Genomic DNA, 25,166 nt, shown 5'->3' with positions numbered 1-25,166 from the left:
TATATTATATTATCCATTATCCTTTCTTTCCCACATATATTCAACCTCTCCCCCTACAACTCGCAGGTCTCTGCACTGGCTTTTAAATATGTTCAGGTCTCTCACGTCTCAAAAACAAAACAAAGAACAAAAACCTTCATTAGATCCTACATTTTCCCATGGTTTACAGTCTAATGTCTTCACACTAACCCAGTTTACAACCAAATTTCTCAAGAATTACCTGTTTTGGCTTCCACCATTTCCTCATCCCAAGCACTTCTTCAATAAAGGACCATCATGGTCCTGTTGTATAATTTATACATCTATGAGTTATCCTTAACGCCTTTCTCCATGCCCAACCCAACACAATATCCCATTAATTAAATTCTCTACCTTTTCTCAAACTTAAATTTCTCTTCATTTCTGCTGCTATCATCCCACTTATTACTTTTTGCCGTAAAAATTGCAAAAGTCTCTTTATCGAACTATCTGGATTCAATTTTAACCTCACCCACCCTATCCGTTTAACATACTCCTCCTGAGATCTTTTAAAAACTAAAATCTGGTCATTTCAACCTAATCTACTGAGCCCTTTTTTCAATTAAAACACACCAATGGCTTCCTATTGCTCTCAGCATACAAACTAAAATTCCTATTACAGTCTGCAAGATTTGTATGTTTTTAAGAGTTATGCCACACTCATGCCCTCCACGTCACCTGGGCTGCTCTTGTTCCCTTAAATGAGCAAAAAGGCCTTTCTACACATTGTTTCCTCCACCTAGAACATTCCTTCACGATCCTCCCTTTCCTGATTGATTCTTACTCCACCCCTAAAAACTACTGGTGAAATGCCCTCAAAGTTATCATGATATTGTGTATCACTTCCCTCTAATGCTTATTACAGTTCTAATTTTACATTTAATCATGGGATTATTTAAATAGTTAGTATCCACTTCCCCTGCTGCACTTAATCCCCATGACGGCTGCCATCATGTTTGTGTATGCCACTGTACTTGCAGCCGCTAGCATGGTACATATCATAGGCTCTCACCTTCTCTGAATGAATAAAATCTTCAGTGATCAGGAATGGACATCAGCAAAACCATGTTTGATCTTGTAAACTAGCTCTTATCAAAATCGCAAATGCTTTTCTACCATAAATAAATGAATGATTTAAAAGTAAATGGCACTGATCTTTGACAAAGGAGCAAGGGCAATATAATACAGCAAAGATAGTCTCTCCCACAAATGGCACTGGAACAACTGGACATTCACATGCAATAAATAAATAAATCTTGACACAGACTTTATACCCTTCACAAAAATTAACTCAAAATTATCACACACCTAAATGTAAAATGTAAAATTATAAAACTCCTACAAAACAACAGGAGAAAACCTAAATAACCCTGGGTATGGTGATACCTTTTTAGATAAAACACCAAAACACAATCCATGAAAGACATTAATTGTTAAGCTAGAATTCATTAAAATGAACTTCTGCTCTGTAAAAAAACAATATTAAGAAAATTAGAAGACAAATCACAGATCAGGAATAAATACTTGCAAAAGACACATCTGATAAAGAACTCTTATCCAAAATATACAAAGAACTCTTAAAACTCAAAAGTAAGGGGCGCCTGGGTGGCACAGCAGTTAAGCGTCTGCCTTCGGCTCAGGGCGTGATCCCGGCGTTATGGGATCGAGCCCCACATCAGGCTCCTCCGCTAGGAGCCTGCTTCTTCCTCTCCCACTCCCCCTGCTTGTGTTCCCTCTCTCGCTGGCTGTCTCTAACACTGTCGAATAAATAAATAAAATCTTTAAAAAAAAAAAAAAAACTCAAGAGTAAGACAAAACTTGATGAATGGGCCAAAGACCTTAAAGGACACCTCACCAAAGAAGATATACAAATAGAAAATAAGCATACGAAAAGATGCTCCACATCATATGTCATCAGGGAAATGCAAATTAAAACAAGAGTGAGATACCACCACATAACCCATTAGAATAATCAAAATTCAAGACACTAACAACACCAAATGCTGGTGAGGATGCGGAGCAATGGGAACTTCACTCATTGCCTGTAGGAAGGCAAAATGGTACAGCCACTTTGGAAGACAGTGTGGTGGTTTCTTATGAAAATAAACATATTTATCATGTGATCCAGCAATCACACTCCCTGATATTTACTCAAAGGAGTTAAAGACTTATGTCAGGGCGCCTGGGTGGCTCATTAGTTTAAGCAAGCATATGCCTTCGGCTCAGGTCATGATCCCAGAGTCCTGGGACTGAGCCCTACATCAGGCTCCCTGCTCAATGGGAAGTCTCCTTCTCCTCTCCCTCTGCTCCTCCCCCCAGCTTGTGCGCTCTCTCTCTCTCTCTCACTTGCTCTGCTCTCTCTCTCACATAAATAACATCTTTAAAAAAAATAAAAACTTATGTCTACACAAAAAACTACATACAGATGTTTAAAACAGCTTTATTCAAAATTGCCAAAACTTGGAAGCAACTAAGATGAATTTCAGTAGGTGAACGGATAAATAAATGGTAGTACATCAAGACAATGGAGTATTATTCAGCACTAAAAAGAAATGAGCTATCAATCCATGTAAAAACATGGAGGAAACTTAGCATATTACTAAGTGAAGGAAGCCAATCTGAAAAGGCTGAATACTGTATGATTCCAACTCTATGACATTCTGGAAAAGGCAGAACTATGGGAGCAATAAAAAGATCAGTGGTTGCCAGGGGTGATGAATAGGTAGAACACAGAAGGTTTTCAGAACAAAGAAAATACTCGGTATGATATTATGATGATGGATACATGTCTTTACACATTTGTCCAAACCCACCGAACGTACAACATCAAGAGTGAACTGTAAGGTAAGCTATGGACTTCGGGTAAATATGATGTGTCAGTGTAGGTTCATACTGAGTTTAACAATGGACCATTCCGCTGAGTGATGTTGATAATGAGGGAGGATATGCATGTGTGGGGGCAGGAGATGTATGAGAAATCTCTGTACCTTTCTTGCAATTTTGTTATAAATCTAAACTGCTCTAAAAATATTTTTTTAAAAAGTACATGGTATCAAAAGGTAGAAGCAATCCAAGTCAAGTGTCCATCTATAAATGAATGTATAAACAAACTGTAGTATATACTACAATGGGATATTACTCAGTCTTTAAAAGAAATAAAATTCTTACAAGTTACAAGAATATACCTGAAAGACACTATGTTAAGTGAAACAATCCAGCCACAAAAAGACAAATACTGTAGGATTCCATTTATAGGAAGTACCTAGACTAGTAGTTAAATTCATAGACCAAAAGGAGAATGGTGGTTGCCAGGAGCTGTGGGAAGGGGTAAGAAGGAGTTATTGTGTAATAAGCATGGAGTTTCAAATTGCGAGGATGAAAAAATTCTGGGGATGGGTGGTGGCAATGGTTGTGTAACAATGGGAATGTACTTAATACCAATATACACTTAAAATGGTAAAAATGATACATTTAAATATGAATAGTTTACCACATACACACACAAACACACACAAAGTTAATGGCAACCCGAGAACTAAATAATCAAGTTCTACAACTTCCATCCATCTAGCCCATGTCCCACAGGTCCATGTGACAAAAACTCTCCTCCAAGTTTAAGTCAAATTACCCCCACGCTGATAGTGGCTGACCTTACATGTGAAGGTTTGCCATTGCCTGCCTCTCTCTGGGAAAATGTGTCACTTCTCTCAAGAAGGAAACTAAATGGGAAAACCTGATGGGTGATGTCAGAAAATCACACATCCTCAGGCACCGTCGCTTTTCTGTGCTGAGACTTGGTGTGATTTCTCTCACAATCTGGCTCCGTGCCTACAACCTACATATCTTAAAACTCATGACTGTAATACTGAAATTCTACTATCCCTACTACCTTGTACATTGAAACACAATTATGCCAGGCTATAATATGCCAAACACTGCTTGAGAAATAAAATATAAACTGAAGATTTAAGAGAATCCCATATTACAGATTTTATACAAACAAGAACTGACACTCACCTTGAAGTAGCCTTAATTTGAGTTTTATTTGCTCCATTCCTTAACCATCTAGATTTAGCAAACAGCATTAAATAGATCCAGCGAGAAAAAGGACCAACTAACAACCTTTTGTCCTATGTCAAGAACATCTAATGACTTCCAAATTATCAGTAATAATGATCCAAAAGACAGAGATTATATTCACAGTTCAGGAGACTACTTAATGTAAGGCCTTTCCATGCTAAATTTAATGCCACTGTATTCATTCATATTTTTCCACCTATTGTGTTTGTTTTTTAATTACTATGAAACTGAAAAAAAATGGACTGTTCTTCTCAGTAATTATTAACCACATTTAGGATTATTATTTATTTATTGATAATATTTATTTATAATACCTATTTGGTTTATCCATAGATTATAATGTGCTTTACAAATATTTTAATTAAGCTTGGTCATAACTCTAGGAAAGCAATAAAATAATTTATTCATCTTTCATAGAAAAATAAAGTGTATAAAATTACAGGTTTGGTAGCTTGGAAGAATACAAATTAGAACTCCAGGTCTCTAATATCACTTACTTCACTTATCCAGGATATATCGATTTCCTCCCTTTTCTCCCTACCTGAGAGATAAAACTATGGAGTTTTGGAGAGATTCTGTGGGAGAGGGTAGAAGAATTTACTGATATCTAGAAACAAGAAATTTTACAAATCTCATTTCTAATATTTTATTGTTCACCAAAGAAATGACATTTTAAAATGCTGTTTTCTCTATAGATATGCCAAACAAATTAAGCACTAAGCCAACACAAAATTGTAGGAGGTATGGTCAGAAGTTTTTCTTCTCTTCCTAAACCCAATATATACCACCCATTAGTACTATGATTTCAAAGAAAAAGTTGATTATCTAAAGACCCTTTATACCATAACTCAATCCTACATTTCACATAATCTATTCTATCCATCCCTGGGTATACCTCAGACACATCTTCCATGCATATCCTCCTAAGCTTTCATAGACAATGTTATTGTTTTTCTACTTTCACCAAATAAAAATGGTACTTTGGGTTCATTATTAAAAATAATTTACGAAATACATGAAAGATACCAACACAATGCCTGACATGTAATAACTGTTGAACAAGTATCTGAGTTGAATTTAAATACAGGTTTCACAAATATCGGGAACCTGTTGCTTCCATTAACACTTAGTATCAGGAAGACCTAACTGAGAGTCTAAAACTTTCACCCAGGTATACTTCAAAGACAGGTTTGAAAGAAACCTTTAGGCTCTTTCTTTTTTCTTCTCGAGTTCTTTTTTCTCTTTTTCACGTTTTTATTTTAATCACCTGGTGCCCATTATGACAAGTACACTCCTAAATCCCCATCACCTATTTCGCCCACCCCCTCAACCCACATCCCCTCTAGTACCATCAGTTTGTTCTCTATAGTTAAGAGTCTGTTTCTTGGTTTCTCTCTCTCTCTCTCTCTCTTTTTCCCTATTCTTATTTGTTTTATTTTTAAATTCCACATATGAGTGAAATCATATGGCATTTGTCTTTCTCTGACTTATTTCGCTTAGCATTATACTAACTCCATCCATGTCACTGCAAATGGCAAGATTTTATTCGTTGATGGCTGAATAATATTTCATTGTATATATTATGTGTATATATACACACTACTTCTTTATACATCCATCAATTGATGGACACTTGGGCTGCTTTGTATCTTGGCTATTGTAAATGATGCTGTTATAAACATAGGGATGTATGTATCCCTCTGAATTGGTGTTTTTGTATTCTTTGGGTAAATACCCAGTAGTGCAATTGCTGGATCACAAAGTAGTTCTATTTTTAACTTTCTGAGGAACCTCCATACTATTTTCCAGAGTGGCTGTACCAGTTTGCATTGTCACCAATAGTGCATGAGGGTTCCCCTTTCTCCACATCCTTGTTAACACCTGTTGCTTTTTGTGTTGTTGATTTTAGACATTCTTGACAGGTGTAAGGTGATATCTCATTGCAGTGTTGATTTGCATCTCCCTGATGATTAGTGATGTTGAACATCTTTTCATGGGCTTGTTGCCATAGGTATGTTTTCTTTGGAAAAATGTCTGTTCATGTCTTCCACCCATTTTTTAGTGGGATTATTCATTTTTTTAGATGTTGAGTTTTATAAGTTCTTTATATATTTTGGACACTAACCTTTTTTAGATATGTCACTTGGCACATATCTTCTCTCATTCTGTAGGTTGCCTTTTAGTTTTGTTGATTGAGTCCTTTGCTGTGCAGAAGCTTTTTATTTTGATATAGTCCTAACAGTTTATTTTTGCTTTTGTTTTCCTTGCCTCAGAGGACCTATCTAGAAAAAAGTCTCTGATGTCAGAGAAGTTACTGTGTTATCTTCTAGGATTTTGATGGTTTCAGGTCTCACATTTAGGTCTTTCACTCTTTTGAATTCATTTTTATATATGGTGTAAGCAAGTGGCTCAGTTTCTTTCTTTTGCATGTTACTGTCCAGTTTTCCAGTACCATTTGTTGAAGAAACTGTCTTTTTCCCACTGGACATTCTCTCCTGCTTTGTCAAATATTAACTGACCATATGATTGTGGGTGTATTTCTGGCTTTTCTGTTCTGTTCCATTGACCTATGTGTTCCTTTTTGTGCCAGTACTATACTGTTTTGATTACCACAGTTTTGTAAGATAACCTGAAGTCAAGAATGTTGATGCCTCCAGCTTGGCTTTTTCCTGATTGCTTTGGCTATTCAGGGTCTTTTGTGGGTCCATACAAATTTTAGGATTGTTTGTTTTAGTTCTGTGAAAAATGCTTTTGGTATTTTGACAGGTACTGCACTGAGTGTGCAGATTGCTTTGGGTAGTATAGACGTTTTAACAGTATTTGTTCTTCCAATCCACGAGCGTGGAATATCTTTCCATTTCTTTGGGTCATGCTGAATTTCTCTCATCAGTGTTTCACAGTTTTCAGAGTATAAGTTTTCCACCCCCTTGGTTAGGTTTATTCCTAGGTATCCTATTACTTTGCTGCAACTGTAAATGCGATTGGTTCCTTAACTTCTCTTTCTGCTGCTTCATTATTGGTGTATAGAAATGCAACAAATTTCTGTAGATCGATTTTGTAACCTTTGAGTTGAATTCATTTATCAGTTCTAGCAGTTTTTTGGTGACTATTATAGGCTATTTCTTTAATAAAAAAAAGTTCCTGACAACATACTGTTTGTGATATCTTTGATTGATAACTGGAAAATTAACATAGTAACCTATCCATAATAAATATGCCAAATATTTACATGATGCATGTTAGAAGAGAAAGATTAAAAGATAACATGAGATGGGACACACGTAGAAAAAGAAAATAAAGTAGCCTGTAAGTCAGTGAGAAATTCCAACATCAAGAACGGGACTTTTCCAATGCATTTATTCAAAAAATGAATAGACTTTAATAGCTAATTTAACAAAGCTTATTTCATTTCCTAGAACCGATTTTTTTGTGTGTGATTCAGTAGTTGTCTTAATTTTATTTTTATTTTTTATTATTATGTTCAGTTAGCCATTTCCTGGAACCTATTTTAAGAAAATACCAGACTTCATCTTGAAATACTCAGTTATAGAGGTGAAGTCCTTTTACTCTGGTACTCAGTGTGCGCTCCCTACTGCATTATTTCACAAAGCAACATTCCAATTCAATAGCAATTATTACCTTTAGTACTAATTTAGCATGTAACATATTCCCTTATGATTAATATATTTACATGAGCACATGAATTATTAATTATCTCTCCATTTTTATTGAATAAAAAGGGGGCTATTGATCACAAACGGGAATGTAAGTTAGCTGAAGGCAGGGGCCATACATTTTATTTATTTGATATTGTTTTTTTTTTTTAAAGATTTTATTTATTTATTTGACAGAGATAGAGACAGCCAGTGAGAGAGGGAACACAAGCAGGGGGAGTGGGAGAGGAAGAAGCAGGCTCATAGCAGAGGAGCCTGATGTGGGGCTCGATCCCAGAACGCCGGGATCACACCCTGAGCCGAAGGCAGACGCTTAACCGCTGTGCCACCCAGGCGCCCCTATTTATTTGATATTGTTAATGACAAATTATGCTTTCTTTCTTATGCTTAACACACAGTAATTACTCAAAAAAAGAATGAATGCATAAGTGATTCCACTTAAACTTTTTCAAAACTACCCTGTGAAGTATTATTACACCAGCTTTAAGATGACAAAACCGAAACAGGATAACTGTATAACCATAAAAGATGTCCAACTTGTTTACCGACAAAATTAGGTGTTTTAAATAATTTAAAAGGTGAAAAGAGTAGACTAAAACCAGAAAATTTAACAGGGATAAATATAAACATCTACATGCACACTATCAACATGTCAACTTGCACAATTACAATATAAGGGATATCGGGCTGGAAAAACAATTCACAGGGATAGGAGGAGTCGGGAAGACTTATCTATAAAATTGAGCTGGCTAAAAGCTCCATATGAGCCAATACACAATACCTTACTGCTCTCATATAATCATGGGTTTACATCATCAGACATATAATGTCCAGAGCAAGGAAGACAAAGTTGTACTACACTCTGCACTGTAGGGTACTGCAGGACCTTATGTAAGTGGTAGCAACCAGTTCTAGACATCATAACTTAGGAGAAATAATGAGTAACTGTAGTATTAAGAGCAGAAAACCTAGACGATAAAGTGTTTAGGAAAGTACGAGAAGTTAGGAATGTTTAACCCAGAAAAGAGGCTTAATGGAGTAGGATCTCTTTATCTGAAGCACCATTATATGAAAATGGAATACAAATATTCATTTATGTTGCTTTAGAAGAAATCTAGAACCATGAACTATAATTATAAAGAAGCAGATTTCAGCTAAATGTAAGGAAAAGTTGCTTCATAATTAGTCCTTCCCTATAATAAATAAAAACTGTTATGATTTACTAAACTCTTACTTTGTACTAGGCAGTGGGGTACAATTTTGACACTATATGTAAGGACTACCTTGCAAATATCAGTGCTAGTTGTAATTAAAAATCTTACAGCAGAGGCTGAATGTCAGTGATTCGATAGAGAAAAATAAATTGTATTAAGTGGTTTGACTGGGAGATTCCTAAAATTCTTTCAAATTCTTAAGGTTATCTAACACGGCCATTTTTTTTTTAAGATTTTATTTGTCAGAGAGAGAGCACAAGCAGGGGGAGTGGCAGGCAGGGCAGGCAGAGGGAGAAGCAGCCTCCCTGCTGAGCAAGGAGTCCGATGCGGAACTAGATCCCAGGACCCTGGGATCATGACCTGAGCCAAAGGCAGACACGTAACTGACTGAGCCACCCAGGTGTCCCTCTAACACGGCTATTACCAAACATTAGCTGGTAACAAAACGGGAATTAAAGGGATAATATGATATAGAACAGAAAAAGAGACACCCATTGAATGGAAAAAATCTATCTTGTAATAAGATTTCCTGGTAGTAACTATCCCTTTATTCAGAGATTTCCGTCTTCCTTATCTTGGCAGTTAGAGGGGAAATATTAAAATGCCCTTACTTTTTAAAAATTATAGTGCTAATTAGACAATACATTTGAGGTTTTCTTAACATCCTTAGTTCGTAAATTTAAAGTTGCCAAATTTAGAAGAGGGTAAGTGAAAGATCATTTTCTTAATGTTAGCAATAATTGATTAAAAATTATACATAATCAGTTTTATAGAATGTTTTTTAAATCCCTTGAAATTACTTACTATATGTTTTCAATATTCTTAAATATTACCAAAACTTCCAATATTTTCCGGTGCAGAAGCAATCTGCACCAGATTTTTTGTATGTTATGACTTTATTTTTTGACTTTATTTTTTCATCTCTAAAATTACTTTTTTATGACTTTATTTTTTCATCTCTAAAAACTGTGACTACTTTCAGACAACTGTAAGTTGTTTTGATTCATTAAAAAGTCATATTTACAAAAAATCTTTCAGCAAGATTTGGTTTTTGTTACTTATTAGTGAAACTAACTTTTAAAATACATTAATTACATAGTCATCTTTGCTACAAAATGGCACTATTTAACAGTAAAACCCCATTTCAGTATTGGAATGAAACTATAAAGGTTAAAGGGGGGGGGAAATGCTGTGCTTTACTGATGAGAGAAATGGTTTGAAAAGGAAACATACTTGCAACAAAAATACTGATGAATCAACCAAAGCCTATTATCATTGCCAATATAATCTAGTAATTATTTTTCACATTGGACATTCTATGCTCTAGCCTATGTCTTTTAAAGGTACTTAAATAGCAGGCATCTAAACTGGCTGAATTATTTGATACATGTCTCTTTCAGAAAAATTTAAAGTTCAAGTAACATAAAAGCAAAACATGCTAAGTTTATTCTTTAAAATAAATAATTTTAAATATCAGGAATGGAAAAGACGGATGTCTAGGTTTGACTCTGAGTACCATAAACATTGAACATATAACTGAACCTCTTTGACCTTAGCATGCTTATCTCCTATCAGTGGAGACACTATCACCCAAGTGTTTAGAACTACAAGGTTTAATTGACAAAATATATGAGATAATACCTAGCCAACTGGCATATATCATAAGGATTCAATATGGGTAAATTTTATTCCTCTCAAGATATTCTAAAAAGTCAGGTGCACAAAAGGTTTGGGCAATCATTATTTGGGCAATCATTATTTAATACTATATAGATGGCTGGGATAATATCCTTGTGCAGATATCCTTGTGTAGAACTGGATAATGTAGGTAGATATATAATGCCATTCCTAGAAATATTCAGTAATGCTAACTTTGTGAGTTTGAGCCAAAGACACCAATGTACAACCAAGATGCTGCTGAGCACCTATTATATACTATACTGTGCAAAATGTATACTATGGAATACAAGATACTATCTGCTTTTAAAGACTATTTTCTCTTTAGGTATTTAATTTTTAACAAATGTACTCTCACTTCTAAGATCCAATGTCTTGGGTGGCTCAGTTGGTTAAGTGTCCAACTCTTGATTGAAGCTCAGGTCATAATCTCAGGGTTCTGAGACTGAGCCCCACGTCGGGCTCCACACTGGGTGTGGAGCCTGCTTAAGAGTCTCTCTCCCCTTCTCTCTTTGCCCTTCCCCACTACTCTTTCCCTCTCAAAAAACAAACAAACAAAAAAACTAATGTCTTCAAATAAATATCAAAATGTGTAGGTTTTCATAATGGTTGAATAATCTTCATTCTAAGAGAAAATGACAATGTTTATAAACGGAAGCATTAATCAATAGACTTCACAATCAGGAATAGAATTGTGACTGTCCCTCTATTATAATTAAATATATTCCAGACAGGAAATGCTTCCAAGTAAATTTGCCTGGAAAATAATTAAATATAGAAGATTGTCTCAATATAGAAAATATTTTAGATGCCAGAGAAATTTTTTTAAGTGTTCTCTTGAAAAAGAAGTCAGCCTATGATATAGGACCACATGAGCTCAAGATGACAACATTCAATCGTCCTTCTCATAAATAAATGAACAAAGCCCAAACCACGCATCTGATTCTTCCCTTTCCTTAAAAGCTCTAAAAAGGCGAACAGAGTATTTTACCTACTCATATTTTAGTTGCACTTTGAAATTTTCAATTACCACCATGCTGATATTTTTAAATAATACTCAAATAATTGTATATATCAGACTATTATAATCGTTAGAATTGTTCACAACTGGCCAGATGGATCAGTTCATGGAAGATTATATCTCCTGGTTGTGCCATAAAGTAGCAGTTCACAGTATCAACACATAACCATAAACCTATAATTAAATATTAAACAGAATAAGGCAGTCACTTATTCATTCTACATTTGACCCCCAAGAATAAGTGGGTAAGTTAGGAAACAAGAAATCAGGGATGAACTTTAGAAATTCTCCTGGACAGCTGAACAGTGTGACAGACCTACGCAAAATGTATTGTTCATCATATGAAATGCTCCCTAAAAGACTGCCTTAGAACAAATATATAACAAAAACCATTTTTCTTGATGGCTTATATTTTATAGGTTTTTCAATGACAAAAACCAAAATAAAAATCTGTTGGACCAAAATTTAAAAATACATGCCAATCCAGTGGACTTATTAAAAACAAAAACAAAAATTCTAAGATATTAATATATTATTCTCAAACGACTGCAAAACATGGTATTCATAATAACAGTAAAAATACAGTAGGGAAGAAAATGAGACAACTATTTAAAGGAGACACTTCTCTATGTGAGAAATGATATACGAATCTATAGTAACCACTAACCCCATAAAATATTCACGTGGACATTTCAGCTTTCATCAAGGGAAACCCACCCACAATTTGAAATCTGTGGAGCAGGGACATTTTCAGTCCCTTTCCAAAAGCAGCTCTATCCTGTCAGATATTTTGCTTTAGTAGTTGATTATTGAATCACATTGAACCTTGGAGCACAATCAGTAGTAAATCACACTTCGTGATGACAAAGGAAACTAGACACTAACGTCTTAACATAAGTAGAACAAGTGGATGGAAAAGATTGAAGGCAAAATCTTTATTCGGACACAAACAAAACAAAAAGACAAAAGAAAAGAAAAGAAAAGAAAAGAAAAGAAAAGAAAAGAAAAGAAAAGAGAAAGGAAAGGAAAGGAAAGGAAAGGAAAGGAAAGGAAAGGAAAGGAAAGGAAAGAAAAGAAAGAAAAGAAAAGAAAGAAAAGGAAAGAAAGAAAGAAAATAGGTACTCAAAGTAGAGGATAACAAAGAGAAAGAATTCAACTCTTAAAAAAATAGTAAGTGGAGTTTTAAGAAGAAAAAGTTTTAACTATATTGCTAGGTTATTTATTTATTTTGTACTATCAAACTGAAACAATCTGTTAAATTGGATTAGATTGTCCTGAACATTAACTATGAGTCACTCATAGGATGTTGTTAAAACTACCCATGGTGATCTTTTTTTTTTTTTTTTTTTTTTTTGGGTATTGGGGGATGAGGACCTAAAACTAGTCTTATTGATATTGGCATAAGACCCCAAATCCATTTTTAAATATCATCTAACAGACATTTTACAGTTCCATTAACATACAAAGTTGAATGTAAACATTTTAAACATTTTTTAATTCCACTTAATGGCTCATAATTATCTTAATAGGGAAGGGGTGTTGGCTTTTTTTGGGGTGAGATGGAGGGCAGATAAAATTCCTAAAGGGAAAAAAGCTCTAAATGAGAAATGCTCAATAAATTAAGTAAAAATGTCTATCTTTAAAAATCACTACAGTAACTACAAAATGGATTGTTGGTAACAATTCAATACAATTAATACATTTAAAACACAATTATTTAATGTAAAGCACTTTAAAATGCTTCTAATTTCACCCAAAGTTAGCTTGGAATCTTTCCATTTTCTCCCAGTATCTACCAATGAATTAAGCAGCAAAGAGGAAAAGAAGTCATGAGAAAAATCGTACAGGGGAAACAAGGTTAGGGTCAGCTTCACAGGTATGGGACCTATGCAGTCATAAAGGACTCTGTTCAGAATGGCGCCTGAACTTGGGGAAACTATTTTTATTTTAAAGAACAAGCAATGGACAAACTATGGTTATTCGGAATTAGATATTTGACAGACATTTTCTTGAAAATGAACAAACTGAGCTTGTCTCTTCAAGGAAAACAGCGGATAGCACTTTGTTTGCCAATGATAAAATTTTAGCTTTCAAGTAAAAATTAGACTTTTGCAAAATTTCTATCCAACACCATAAACTTGACAGCTTCCCCAATAAGTGGAGCTTCTTTAATGAGACTGGTAGTGATATTAACAAAGCTGATTTTTTTTTGATATCGTATAACATGCCAAAATTTGGATGACAGCCTAATTTACTGACCAATGCATGATGTTACAAAATCATACATGAGTAAAAAGATCCATGGGTAAGTAAGACCAATGGGCTTTAATAAAAGACAATAACTTCACTGAAACAGCTTTACATTCTTTATTGCAACTAAATTTTTAAGAAACAACCGTATGTCAAATTTTGGTGAAGTATATCAATAAGATTGTTTGAAAAAGCTGTTAAAATACTTCTGCCTTTTCCAACTACCTGTGTGAGGTCAGATTTTCTTCATATACTTTATATATTTGAGCCAGAAGAGTATATCATAACAGATTGAATACAGAAGTTCATTTGAGAATCCAGCTGCTTCTATCAGGCCAAATATTAAACAAAAGTATAAAACAACATTACTCTCCTTATAAATTTTTTTGTTTTGCAAAATATATTTTCACTAAAAAAACCCTTTTGTAATACATAATAGTTTACTATTTTTTAATTTAATTAATAAATATTTTTAAATTTCTCAGTTTCAATTTCTAGTATGGCAAACAATTGATATAGATAACTCATATAAACAAAAGCTTGTTGGAGCTCTCGAGAAGTTTTAAAAGTGTAAAAGAGTCCTGAAATGAAAAACTTTGACAACTACAGCTCTAAGAGATGAACTAGAAAATAATCAGCCTTTTTGCTCTTTTAAAGAGTCCACAGTTATCAAACATCCAGAGACTCCTTTAAGACAAAATCCTGTGTTTACATGAAATACAGCTTCAGCTGAACCCTCTAACACCTTAATCTACCTGCTGAATGGTTAGTTGCTCATACTCTTCCAGTCTAATTAAAGTTAGGAAAATGTTCATACCAAGGAGACATAAAAAGACCGAAGCTATCAAGTGCTCATCAATAAGGCCCACTGTCAAGGGCATCAATATCATCAAGAATATCAATGATGCTCAAGCATTCTCCACATCCCAGTTAGCTGTGATGCTCATGCTTATGTCACAGATTAACAAATGCAAAATGATCTTTTTTTCCCCAAACACTTTCCTGAGTATTCCAAAATTCCTGATGATTCAGCTTTTCTAAGGTTCAGTTTAAAAACTGTATACAGAAATGGGTACAAAGTAGAAGTATGATAATAATTAGTGAAAGGAAAATATTACAACTTACTTTGAGATTTTAACTTTATTTTCTAACATTTGCAAATGCTTTCTGGAGTGTACGAAACCCACAAGTGACCACTTATCATTACAATCCTCACAGACATCTAAGTAAAAATCAAGACAACCTGAATATTTTCTTTTTCATCCTTAAAATCTTCCCTGAAATTTTCAATTAGTCTGCCAACCAGTCATCCCAAGGAGCAATTCATATTTCAGATTGGCTCACTCTACTCTCACATCATTTCTCCTCCAGGCTAGCAATTCCAAATTCCATATTACATCCAACTGTCACCTATGTTTCACATGAAAGAGAGAAAGGAAGACGTAAGAAAAATAAAGGACTACTTGATCCTATACTAAGTCCATAAGAAATTGCTCTAATACAATTACTCAATAGAGTCTATAATTATTTTTTCCAAAATATCTTAGTCATTTTTCAGCCTCTGTGTAATTTAAACCACAAAGGATATTAGGTATAATGTGAACTGCATATGTTCAAGTCAGTCAAAAGTTTACTATTAATTTTTTTTTTAAGATTTTATTTATTTATTTGACAGAGATAGAGACAGCCAGCGAGAGAGGGAACACAAGCAGGGGGAGTGGGAGAGGAAGAAAAAGGCTCATAGCAGAGGAGCCTGATGTGAGGCTCGATCCCATAACACCGGGATCATGCCCTGAGCCGAAGGCAGATGCTTAACTGCTGTGCCACCCAGGCGCCCCTACTATTGATATTCTTTTTTTTTTTTTTTAAAGATTTTATTTATTTATTCAACAGAGATAGAGACAGCCAGCGAGAGAGGGAACACAAGCAGGGGGAGTAGGGGAGGAAGAAGCAGGCTCATAGCGAAAGAGCCTGATGTGGGGCTCGATCCCAGATCGCCAGGATCACGCCCTGAGCTGAAGGCAGACGCTCAACCGCTGTGCCACCCAGGCGCCCCTACTATTGATATTCTTAACACTACTGAACTATGCATTTAAAAATGGTTAAGATAGTAAATTTAATGTTATATGTTTCTTACCTAAAAAAAAGAAAAAAGAAAAACCACTGAATTATGCTGTTTAAATAAGTAAACTGTACAGTATGTGAATTATAATTCAATAAAGTTATTATTTTTTTAAAGTGTAAGTTTGCTCCTAATCAGTTTTTGGGTTTTTGTTTTGTTTTGTTTTTTTGTAGCAAAGGTTTGAAAAAAGGTTTACTACTGAGATATGGATAATGACTAATTTTTCTTAAGGGAATAAGGGGCAGATCTATTTATATACATAAATACGTATAACATATAGTAGGTATTTTAATAATTAATTTAAATATTTCCTGTCACAAATGATTTTAACCTAACACCTATACACTGAATACAAACCTAGAGTTTCTTCCAGAGTACCTTCTAGCTAATAGAAAGGCATTTCTAGTTAATAATGTTTTAATACTGGTTCAAAATCAAAAGAGAACATTTCTAGTCACCTGATATTTCAAAGAGTGAAACAGACAACTTACTGATGACTTAATTGTAAAAAGATCAATTCAGCACTGTTAGGAAATAGGTCTGAATATCAAAGTAGATTTTCCCAAAGAAAAGAGACATTTTTCAAATCAGCATGTAGCACTGCAAAACCTCATGAAGAAAAACATCACATAAGAAATGAAACAGTCTAAGATGAAAAGGATCTTTGCTGTTGAGACTAAAAGCTAAATTTTAGCCAAGTATATTTAAAACATATACAAGCACAGAGAGCCACCAGTGTTCACAATCAGAGGCAGGACAAAGTAGCAGTGGTCTTTTTGACAAATAAATTGCTTGAAATATTGCATGACTTGCTACACAACACCCTTATTACTTTCAATTTCCAAGTGCAACCAAAAGATGGGTCCAATTATGACATCAATACAAGCTTTCTTTCAAAATGGAATGAAAGAACAGTAAATCCCAGTGGACACGGGAGTTCTGCAGCAGAGATGATGTAATATATAAAAATAGACATCCTCTAACAGAAGCTGAAACTTGGGTAAACAGCACACTGCATACTATTCTCAACTGCCTTGCATGAATTTGCAATGCATGCTGTTAATAGCGCAAGAGAAATCATTTCATGTTTTAAACTATTTCCTGATTTACATCTCAATTTCGATACACACTCTATAGTATAATTTCCCAATCTGTATAAATTAAATGAACATAAATACCTGATTATAACTGCAAGAAAGAGAAACAGTCCCCCCAAAGCAAGGAAATGGAGCCCACTGCAGCAGTTTTGCCATGCTGCATTTTGTTAGAAATTGCAGCACATATGGCACCCAATTGTTACGTCCACCTATTGTTCAAAGACCTTTCCACAGGGAGCTTTCTGCAGGATTTTAAAATGCAACATGATCTAGGTGAAGAGGAGCCAGTAAACCTGATGGTAATGGGTGTGAGAAGCAAAGAGTATTTTTGACACTCCAAGACTCTGATGCAAACATCAAACATCAGGCATGCATACAATAACTAAGATCTAGCAAAACTTGTGGGTTTATTTTTTTTAAAATATATACATCACTACTGTCTAACACGCTCTCCACACCTCTTTTTTCCATTCTTTACCAATTCAGTTTTCACATTTGTATTGGGCTTTCCTGGATTGAAGAATATTTTCCTTTGAGCCAAGACATTAAGAAATCATGCCTGATTCCTCAAATGCCCTGTCTATGTGCCTCCACGGTACCTAGAATTTCTTCTATTTTAGTTGCCCATGTATTTATCTATATCCCCTATGAAACTAAAAGGACAATAAGGGCAAAATATGCCTGTCCTGTAGACCTTTATAGCTCTAGCGTCACAAACCTGAAACAAGGTGGGCACTTGATAAATATTCATTAAATGAATAAAATATGTAAATGAAAATACTGAGCTTTCCTCTCTGTGATACAAGAAAGAGAATACACACATTTCCTGAAACTCCATCCTATTATAATTCACAGAGAGGCACTGATGACATTATTGAAGACAAAGGCTTTAGGTTTAATTAAGCGAACAAATGCTTGACGAATTTAAAGACGAATGAAAATGTCAAAATAATTAGGAAATTTCCCCCATATTTGAATATTTTCTATACAAGCATATAAACAGATTTTTAAAATATCATCATATGAATAAATCATAGTCAGGTATATTATGATGTGAACTGATTGTTATAAGTTAAAATCCTAAGACCTTAATATTCTAGGACATCTAGCAAATATACAAGTCACTGATATATCACTCAAATCACATTCTCTTACTCTTAAGCAGCAAATAGTGTATTAAACTAAGAAGACTTCAGCAAAAAATTAAATCAGTGAAAAAGCAAAGTCATAACACGAGTGAAAACACTATTTCTAATACAAGAACAATAGTCCACATCAAAACAACTTGTCAAATAAAAGTGCAAAAGCACAAAACACTGTAATTTTTCATTTGTTTCAATATCTAACAATTTTTGAAACTAACCAAACCTACCAAGTAGTCCTTAACCGAAAATGAAACCAACTTAAAGCTATCTTTCAAAACAAGATCTACTTCAGAGAAATATAAGATATAATCGAGGAATGATTATATAACAATTATTAGAAATGGAACTTGTCTTGTATTATTATAAAGAATAACCTTATGAAAAATAGGACTCATTTCCATAAGCTTCACGCATAGATCAATCTTATTACATTGGTGCCACATTTTATAGATATTGTATTATCACTGACTGTAATACAAAAATTATTCCCATTATGTTAATATTACATTGTATTCAACTTACATTAACTTAATAATTTTATGCAGTATTTTTATTACCTTTTATACATCTGCACCAAGAATTTTAAACTAAGCCTAATCTACTGAAAAAATGTAATAACGTAATTATTAAACAGTGCTCTGAAGTGTATATTCATGTTGTAGAAAAGGACTACTAATAAAATGAGTGGGAGATATCTTTTTATATGATCAACCAGTCTCCATTATTTCAAAAATTTTGCATTGATTGAAGCTTTATGAATGTTTTATGTTATACTGTGTTCAAATCCTCCTAATTCAAATTTGTATAAAACAGAGCCATTCCTTGGGAAAATATCCTTTAGGACAGTATGAGTGTGCTTACACCTAATCAAATAAAACATTCCAAGATTAAACACATACATACACACACACACACACACACACACTTAAATGTCACAAGGCCATCTTGGATTTTGACGGTCTCTTCTCATCCTAACAATTACTAGTCATGGACATTTCCAAAATACTACTTAAACTAAATCAAATCTCATAAAATGTTTGGCTAAGAAGTTATGATAGCTAAGGAATACATCCTTTTTCTATGTAATCCATTTTTTTTTCCATATTTTAAAAGAGGTCACTGCCATTCATTGAGTTCATTGTGTTCTGCAGTATAGAATGATGTGAAGAGGTTTATCTGGAGCCAGACCTCTGGGGTTCGAATTCTGACTCTATTACTTATTAGCTGTGTGTCCTTTAGCACATCTCCTAATCTTGTTCTTTCATTTCCTAATCTGTAAAATGTAGTAATAATAATCCATCCCTCACAGGGTAGTTAAGTATATTAAATGACTTAATTTATGTGAAATGTTTTAGAACAGTAGTTCTGTTCTAAATACATAGGTAATACTCTATAGATATTTGATAATTAAACTATTAAAAAAAATAACAGAGCCATCTGTTGGGGATAAGCAGGAATGGGAAGTGGAAAGTCAATCAGAACTACAAAGCACCAAGAGCATTTCAATTCTTGCAGCCTTGCTAGGCTGAAATGTCTGTTGGTACATATAAACTCCATGGTATAGACAGGACAAGCTTTCTTCAGTCTTCAGTCTAATATCTCTGTATGATTTTGTTCTTTCTAAACTGAGAAGAGAGCAGAGCTCTCTTTTTATTAAAATTAAAAAAGAAATAAAAGATGACAGAACAAGTATGTACCAGTCTCCCCATCACTGCAATCAGGTAAGTTAAGTCCTCCCCTTAAGTATCTTCTAGAATAAATCACAAACTCCTGGAATAAATTACCCATAAATATAGACAGGCAGGGTCTGTAATTATGGATAAAATTAAACAAAGCTTTCTTCCTCTACCCTACTTTGGACCCAAAGACAAAATAAACTCGTCCAAAGTCTAAAGAGATTGATCCCACATCTTCTGCCAAGAATCTTATCTACTACCTGCCTCTATTCTCATTATCTACTCTAAGACCGAAAACTCATGCCACATCCTCTCTTCTGGCAATCTTAAATACAGCCTCAACCTCAAAGCAACACAATGTAGGAAAATGCTAATGAAAGCCATCTCCAATATTCCCTTCTCACTGCACTTTAAAATGCTTATTATTCCCTCTGCAAACTTCATATATTTGCCTTGAAAAAATATCTTGAAAACATTCCACATGGACTATTTGAGTACTCATATTTCTGAAGAAAATTATTATAATCTGTTTTAAACTATTGCAACACATCTAATTTTAAAAAGTGTACATAAAGTATAGACCTTAACTCAGTGTACATTTTCAATTCAACTCATAGTTCTAAACGGGAATTAGACTAACCGTTAATTTTTCATATTAAAAAAGACAAAGATTGATTACATATTGATGTATCTTTCAAAATATTAAAGTTACATATTTTCAGAGTATACTTTAACCAGAAAAAAGCCCAAAACACTGGTGCAATTTTAAGAAGTATATAATTACATCAAAATTTTGTTAAATTTACAAATGGTCTGAAAATGTTGAAGATGTACCAGATCATTAAAAATTTAGCAGTGCTTCCCAAGTACAATATAGCAGCCGTGACACCTGTGGCATTTTAATATGCGTCCTCTTGCACAGAACATAAAGTTGCTGCCTCATTTTAATTTGAAAAACTATACAAATATTTCATGCTTTCAGGCAAGGTTACTCTAATAGCCAAAGATATTATATTGACAGTAGACTTCTTCTACTGTGAATTAAATTATACATGATCTTTTTCCCGGGCAATAAGAAAACACAACCATAAGATTTTACTAGCTACTTAACCAGTTTGTCTCCAGAGATAAATCAGTTTTCCTTCCTTTATTCCAAATTCCCTGATAACCCCCAATCTGACCCACAATTTCACAAGAGTAACACTGAAAATCATAAATGAGTCATGTGTTGGCATGAAAGAAATGAGCAAAGATATTATTATAGGCTTCTTGATTAAAATATAGAATGAAGTAAAGCATGAATTCTGGTTAAAAATAAAGTAGAAATAAGAAGACACAAGCATTTTTAAATTCTCATTTCCTTTTTGACTAAGCCTTTACTCTATCTGACTAAAATTTTACTAGTAGTCTCCCAAAATGCTCTCATATTGGGATTCCTGCAATTTAAAGTTTTTACCTACAGCATTTAAAATGTAAATTCCTAATGGGTTTCCCATAAGCTTTCGCATAAAAAGCAATTAAATTTCTATTACGTCTGTCTTTCTCTCTTCTTTACTTGCAAATCATGTTAGTTAAGAACAGTGCTTCCTTCAACTCATTCTTACAAAAAAAAAATAAGTAGGTTGCACTTAGGTGGACCTAAGCTGGACAGTCCATCACTACATCCGCACGAATAAAGTAGACAATGCCGTCACCTACACCACTAACAGTTTAAAGAGAGTTCACTGAATCAGAGCAAAATACAAAAGAACAAGACCAAGCCAAACACATCAATATTATAAACTCATTAGTTACAATGCAAATTCACAAATAAACTTCGGTTAGTATTAGGAGACCACATACAAATTACAATACCTGAGATTTAGTGCATTCCTTTGAGCCAAAATGAAATGAGTGCCATAAAGGAGGAAAGGAAAAGATGAACATTATCAGACATGCTATAGTATATCTGCCAAAACGAAGACAATGTTAAAATTAGGTTAAGATGACCATATAGAATTGGCTGTATGTATAATGTTCTCTATGTTTTTTAGCCATGCACTTGAAATGCACCTGAAATCATTTAAAATCACCTGTGAAGTATGATCATGCATCTTCTAAATAAACTTTTCACCCTCAGTCCCACTCTACTAGCGTTCTTTCAAAGAGAAATATTTCTGTTAAGAATAAGTAAATATAACTTAGGACTAATGAAGAATAATAATTTTCATTTCACTCTTTTTATCCTGTGGCACCATATATATAAAACAAAATTTTGTTGTTTTCTATGTTAAAATCATGTATTTAGGTGAAATAATAAATATTACATAAATATAATTAAAACACACCTTGCACACACAAAAAAAGGATCCAGTATTTTCAATTATGACCATATTGCTGTCAATCTGAACTCATTTAGTAAAATTAATACCAACATGTCACATATTAGTAAGCTTGTACATGATACATTAGTAATCAAGTTAAATTTTTCATCCCAGCACTGAATATTCCATAATAAAAGTACCCGTTGACCAGGTAAGATATTTATTAAAACCATTAAATTAAAATTAAAAAAGTAATCTTATAATAATAAAAAACTCTGCAAATTTTTTTTAAATCAGATAAAAAAGGGAAGTCACATAGCAGAAGTGAGTGAAATATTCCATAAAGAGGGGAACAAATGGGAATAAAAGAGAAAAACAATTACAGGATTCCCCCAACTTACGTGTGAAAAAAAGGACTATAAAATTAAACCAATCAGCTTTAATACTAAATTTTAAGTAATTCACGCTCCCACTATCTTAGTATGGAATCTGATTTGGAAAAATAATTCCAGAGCAGAAAGAATATTAATAATATTAGCACCAGGCTAAAATAATATATGCAACTATTAACATGTACAACTATTTTTAATCCAAATTTCCTTCTTCCATGATGCTATATCAACACTAAAAATACTACCTTCTTTTACAGACAATGGTAACAAAAAACCTTTCATAGTGGTTTTTTTTTTTATACCAAGTCTCTCAAAAGGACAAACAAAGCTCTCTTTATGATGAGCAAAAAGCTACCCTTTCCAAAGGAACTCAATGAAATGATTCAACTATAAAATTCATGTTAAATTAAAATAGTGCATGGGTAGTGAAAGGATTAGGCGGGTAGCTGGTGGTCAAAACTGCTTAAATATTCACACACAAAGAGCTCTCAGAAATACAACATATGAAGTGTGGGTATAAAATATATCGTATCACTAAAAGTTACCAAAAATTGAGTATATAACTTTAAGTCTATATATTTTCCCATATATTTTGCATTTATACTTATTTGCAAAAGAAAAGTGTAGGTAAGCAGAACAAATGAGAAATGTAAAATAGTTATCAATTACCTATTTTTCTGTTTTTTATATTTTCATTTTAAAATTAATTTCACATATAATGACTACTCACTTAATGGTATTTATGTACAGACAAACCATCTTTGACTCTATTATGACATATGTAAGAACTCATGTTACTTTCTTTTTGAAAACAGAAATCCTCAAATATATTCTCAGGGGAAATGAGCATAGTGCAGCTAAGCAGAAAGAAAGGAATAAGAAAAATAAGGTCCTAAAACTGACTTTATTGGGGTCTTGTACAAATCACTCATTATCTGTGCCTTGGTTTCCTCAATCACAAAAATACTTTATCAAATACTTATGAAATAAATAATGATCAAGTGGGCTACAGCATTTAAGAGAATCTTTGAACCCATCAGAAATACTTCAGACCATCTTTACATTGGGATTTTAAAAAGCATCACTTCAAATTATGCTTTCACTTAAAACAAAGTCTCAAGTAATAGTCTCACAGTGGAATGCGAGGTATGAAAATAACATATGATTTTTATATATCAACTTTTGAAATAAAAAGTAAGTCTGATGCCAATCGCTGGGGTAGGAGCAGGAGGAGTTCAAATTTTAGATTAAGGTAAGAACTTAAAATACCCCAGTTAAAACTGCATTGCTGATCACAAAGCTAATCCTCAGAGGACATTTCAGGAAATAAAAGGCTAACCAATGTCTTTTGGTATCTTATTTCAGTGCTCTTTAAAACTGTTAATACTATATGTGTTTCTAGCACATATCACAGAAAGGAATTAATTAAAATAAGAAATGCACATGTCTTTTCACAAAATTCCCAACAAAAAAACTGAAGATAAAAAATATTATACTTCAATAACTTACCGTATGATAGCCTCGAGGCAAAGGTGGTTTGCCCACAGGATAAGGATCCACAGTGTCAATAATTGTTTGTCTTTCACCTTTCTGGTTGATTTTTCTAAATCTCCTTCGAGATTGTCGATGAGAAGCTTGACGCTGAAAATATTCTTCATTTTCATCCATATAGTCCACCTGAAATAAAACCCCACCAAAAATTTATTTCCTCAAACACAATGTTCCATATAAAGATTAGACGCAGCATAAAACTTACAGATAAGTCCATATTCATTCATTCTGCAAAGACATTCGTGGACAAACTATCATGTCAGACTGTATTTGAACTTCTCTGGAACTAATTGGTTTTGAGCAACTTTTCTTTTATGAAGAAGCATTTTCAGTTCCACTTAGGACAATATGAGTAACTCTTGAATTTCCTGCAGTTTCAAAGGGAAGGATATTTTCAGTAATCTTTGTACTGATTTATTAGTGAAAGAACTCACAGGATACATTGCCTCGCACTATGAAAGCAACTGCCCCATTGTCCTAACCCTGACATATGTGAGTAAAGCTGTAAAAACCCCAAATCCCAAATGACTCAAACAGGACTGCTAGCAGACTGGCTTTGGTAGGTTACCTAAGGGTTTCTCTTCCTATTTCAATCTGTAGATTCAGTTTCTCTTTTTTATAAATAGTGCTATTTAAAAAAAAAAAATCCTCATTTTCAACATTTTAGAAACTGATGAATTGACTAACCAGAATAAAAGTTACCTTAGGTCAATCCAATCAGAGCATACTAAGATCCGAAGACCATTCTCACACTGGCAAACTTCAGAGTTTGTATGATATCAGCAAGTATAAAACCCTCAAAGAATTTTGAAGATCAAAAGTCCCTTAGAGAAACATAAAATAGCACTAACAGAGGTCAAAATCTCTAGGAAATATCTAAAATGCTTTTTGCTTTTTAAGACCTGTTGCTGGAAACTCCTGTGTAACCACCCACATTTTTCCAATC

At 33.8% G+C, this 25,166-nt stretch overlaps 1 protein-coding gene across 17 annotated transcripts in view; it reads right to left on the bottom strand.

The window, feature by feature from the left end:
* The window catches only part of RAPGEF2 (Rap guanine nucleotide exchange factor 2), a 231,494-nt gene that overhangs the window by 84,933 nt on the left and 121,395 nt on the right, over nt 1-25,166 (bottom strand). For 13 of the 17 annotated variants that reach the window (XM_045798708.2, XM_045798712.2, XM_045798718.2 and 10 more), the window contains 2 exons: nt 24,179-24,346; nt 21,829-21,846 (listed from right to left, as the gene is read on the bottom strand). In XM_045798708.2, coding sequence (XP_045654664.1) covers nt 21,829-21,846; nt 24,179-24,346 — 186 coding nt within the window. Of the gene's footprint in view, nt 1-21,828; nt 21,847-24,178; nt 24,347-24,425; nt 24,936-25,166 lie in introns of those variants that run through there. The other 4 variants (XM_045798709.2, XM_045798715.2, XM_045798720.2 and 1 more) reach the window with 2 other exon arrangements.

The sequence above is a fragment of the Ursus americanus genome, chromosome 13 (genome assembly GCF_024610735.1).
Source record: "Ursus americanus isolate L20-20 chromosome 13, mUrsAme1.1.p, whole genome shotgun sequence".
NCBI classification, from domain to species: domain Eukaryota; kingdom Metazoa; phylum Chordata; class Mammalia; order Carnivora; family Ursidae; genus Ursus; species Ursus americanus.
This window is presented reverse-complemented; position numbering and strand designations above follow the sequence as displayed.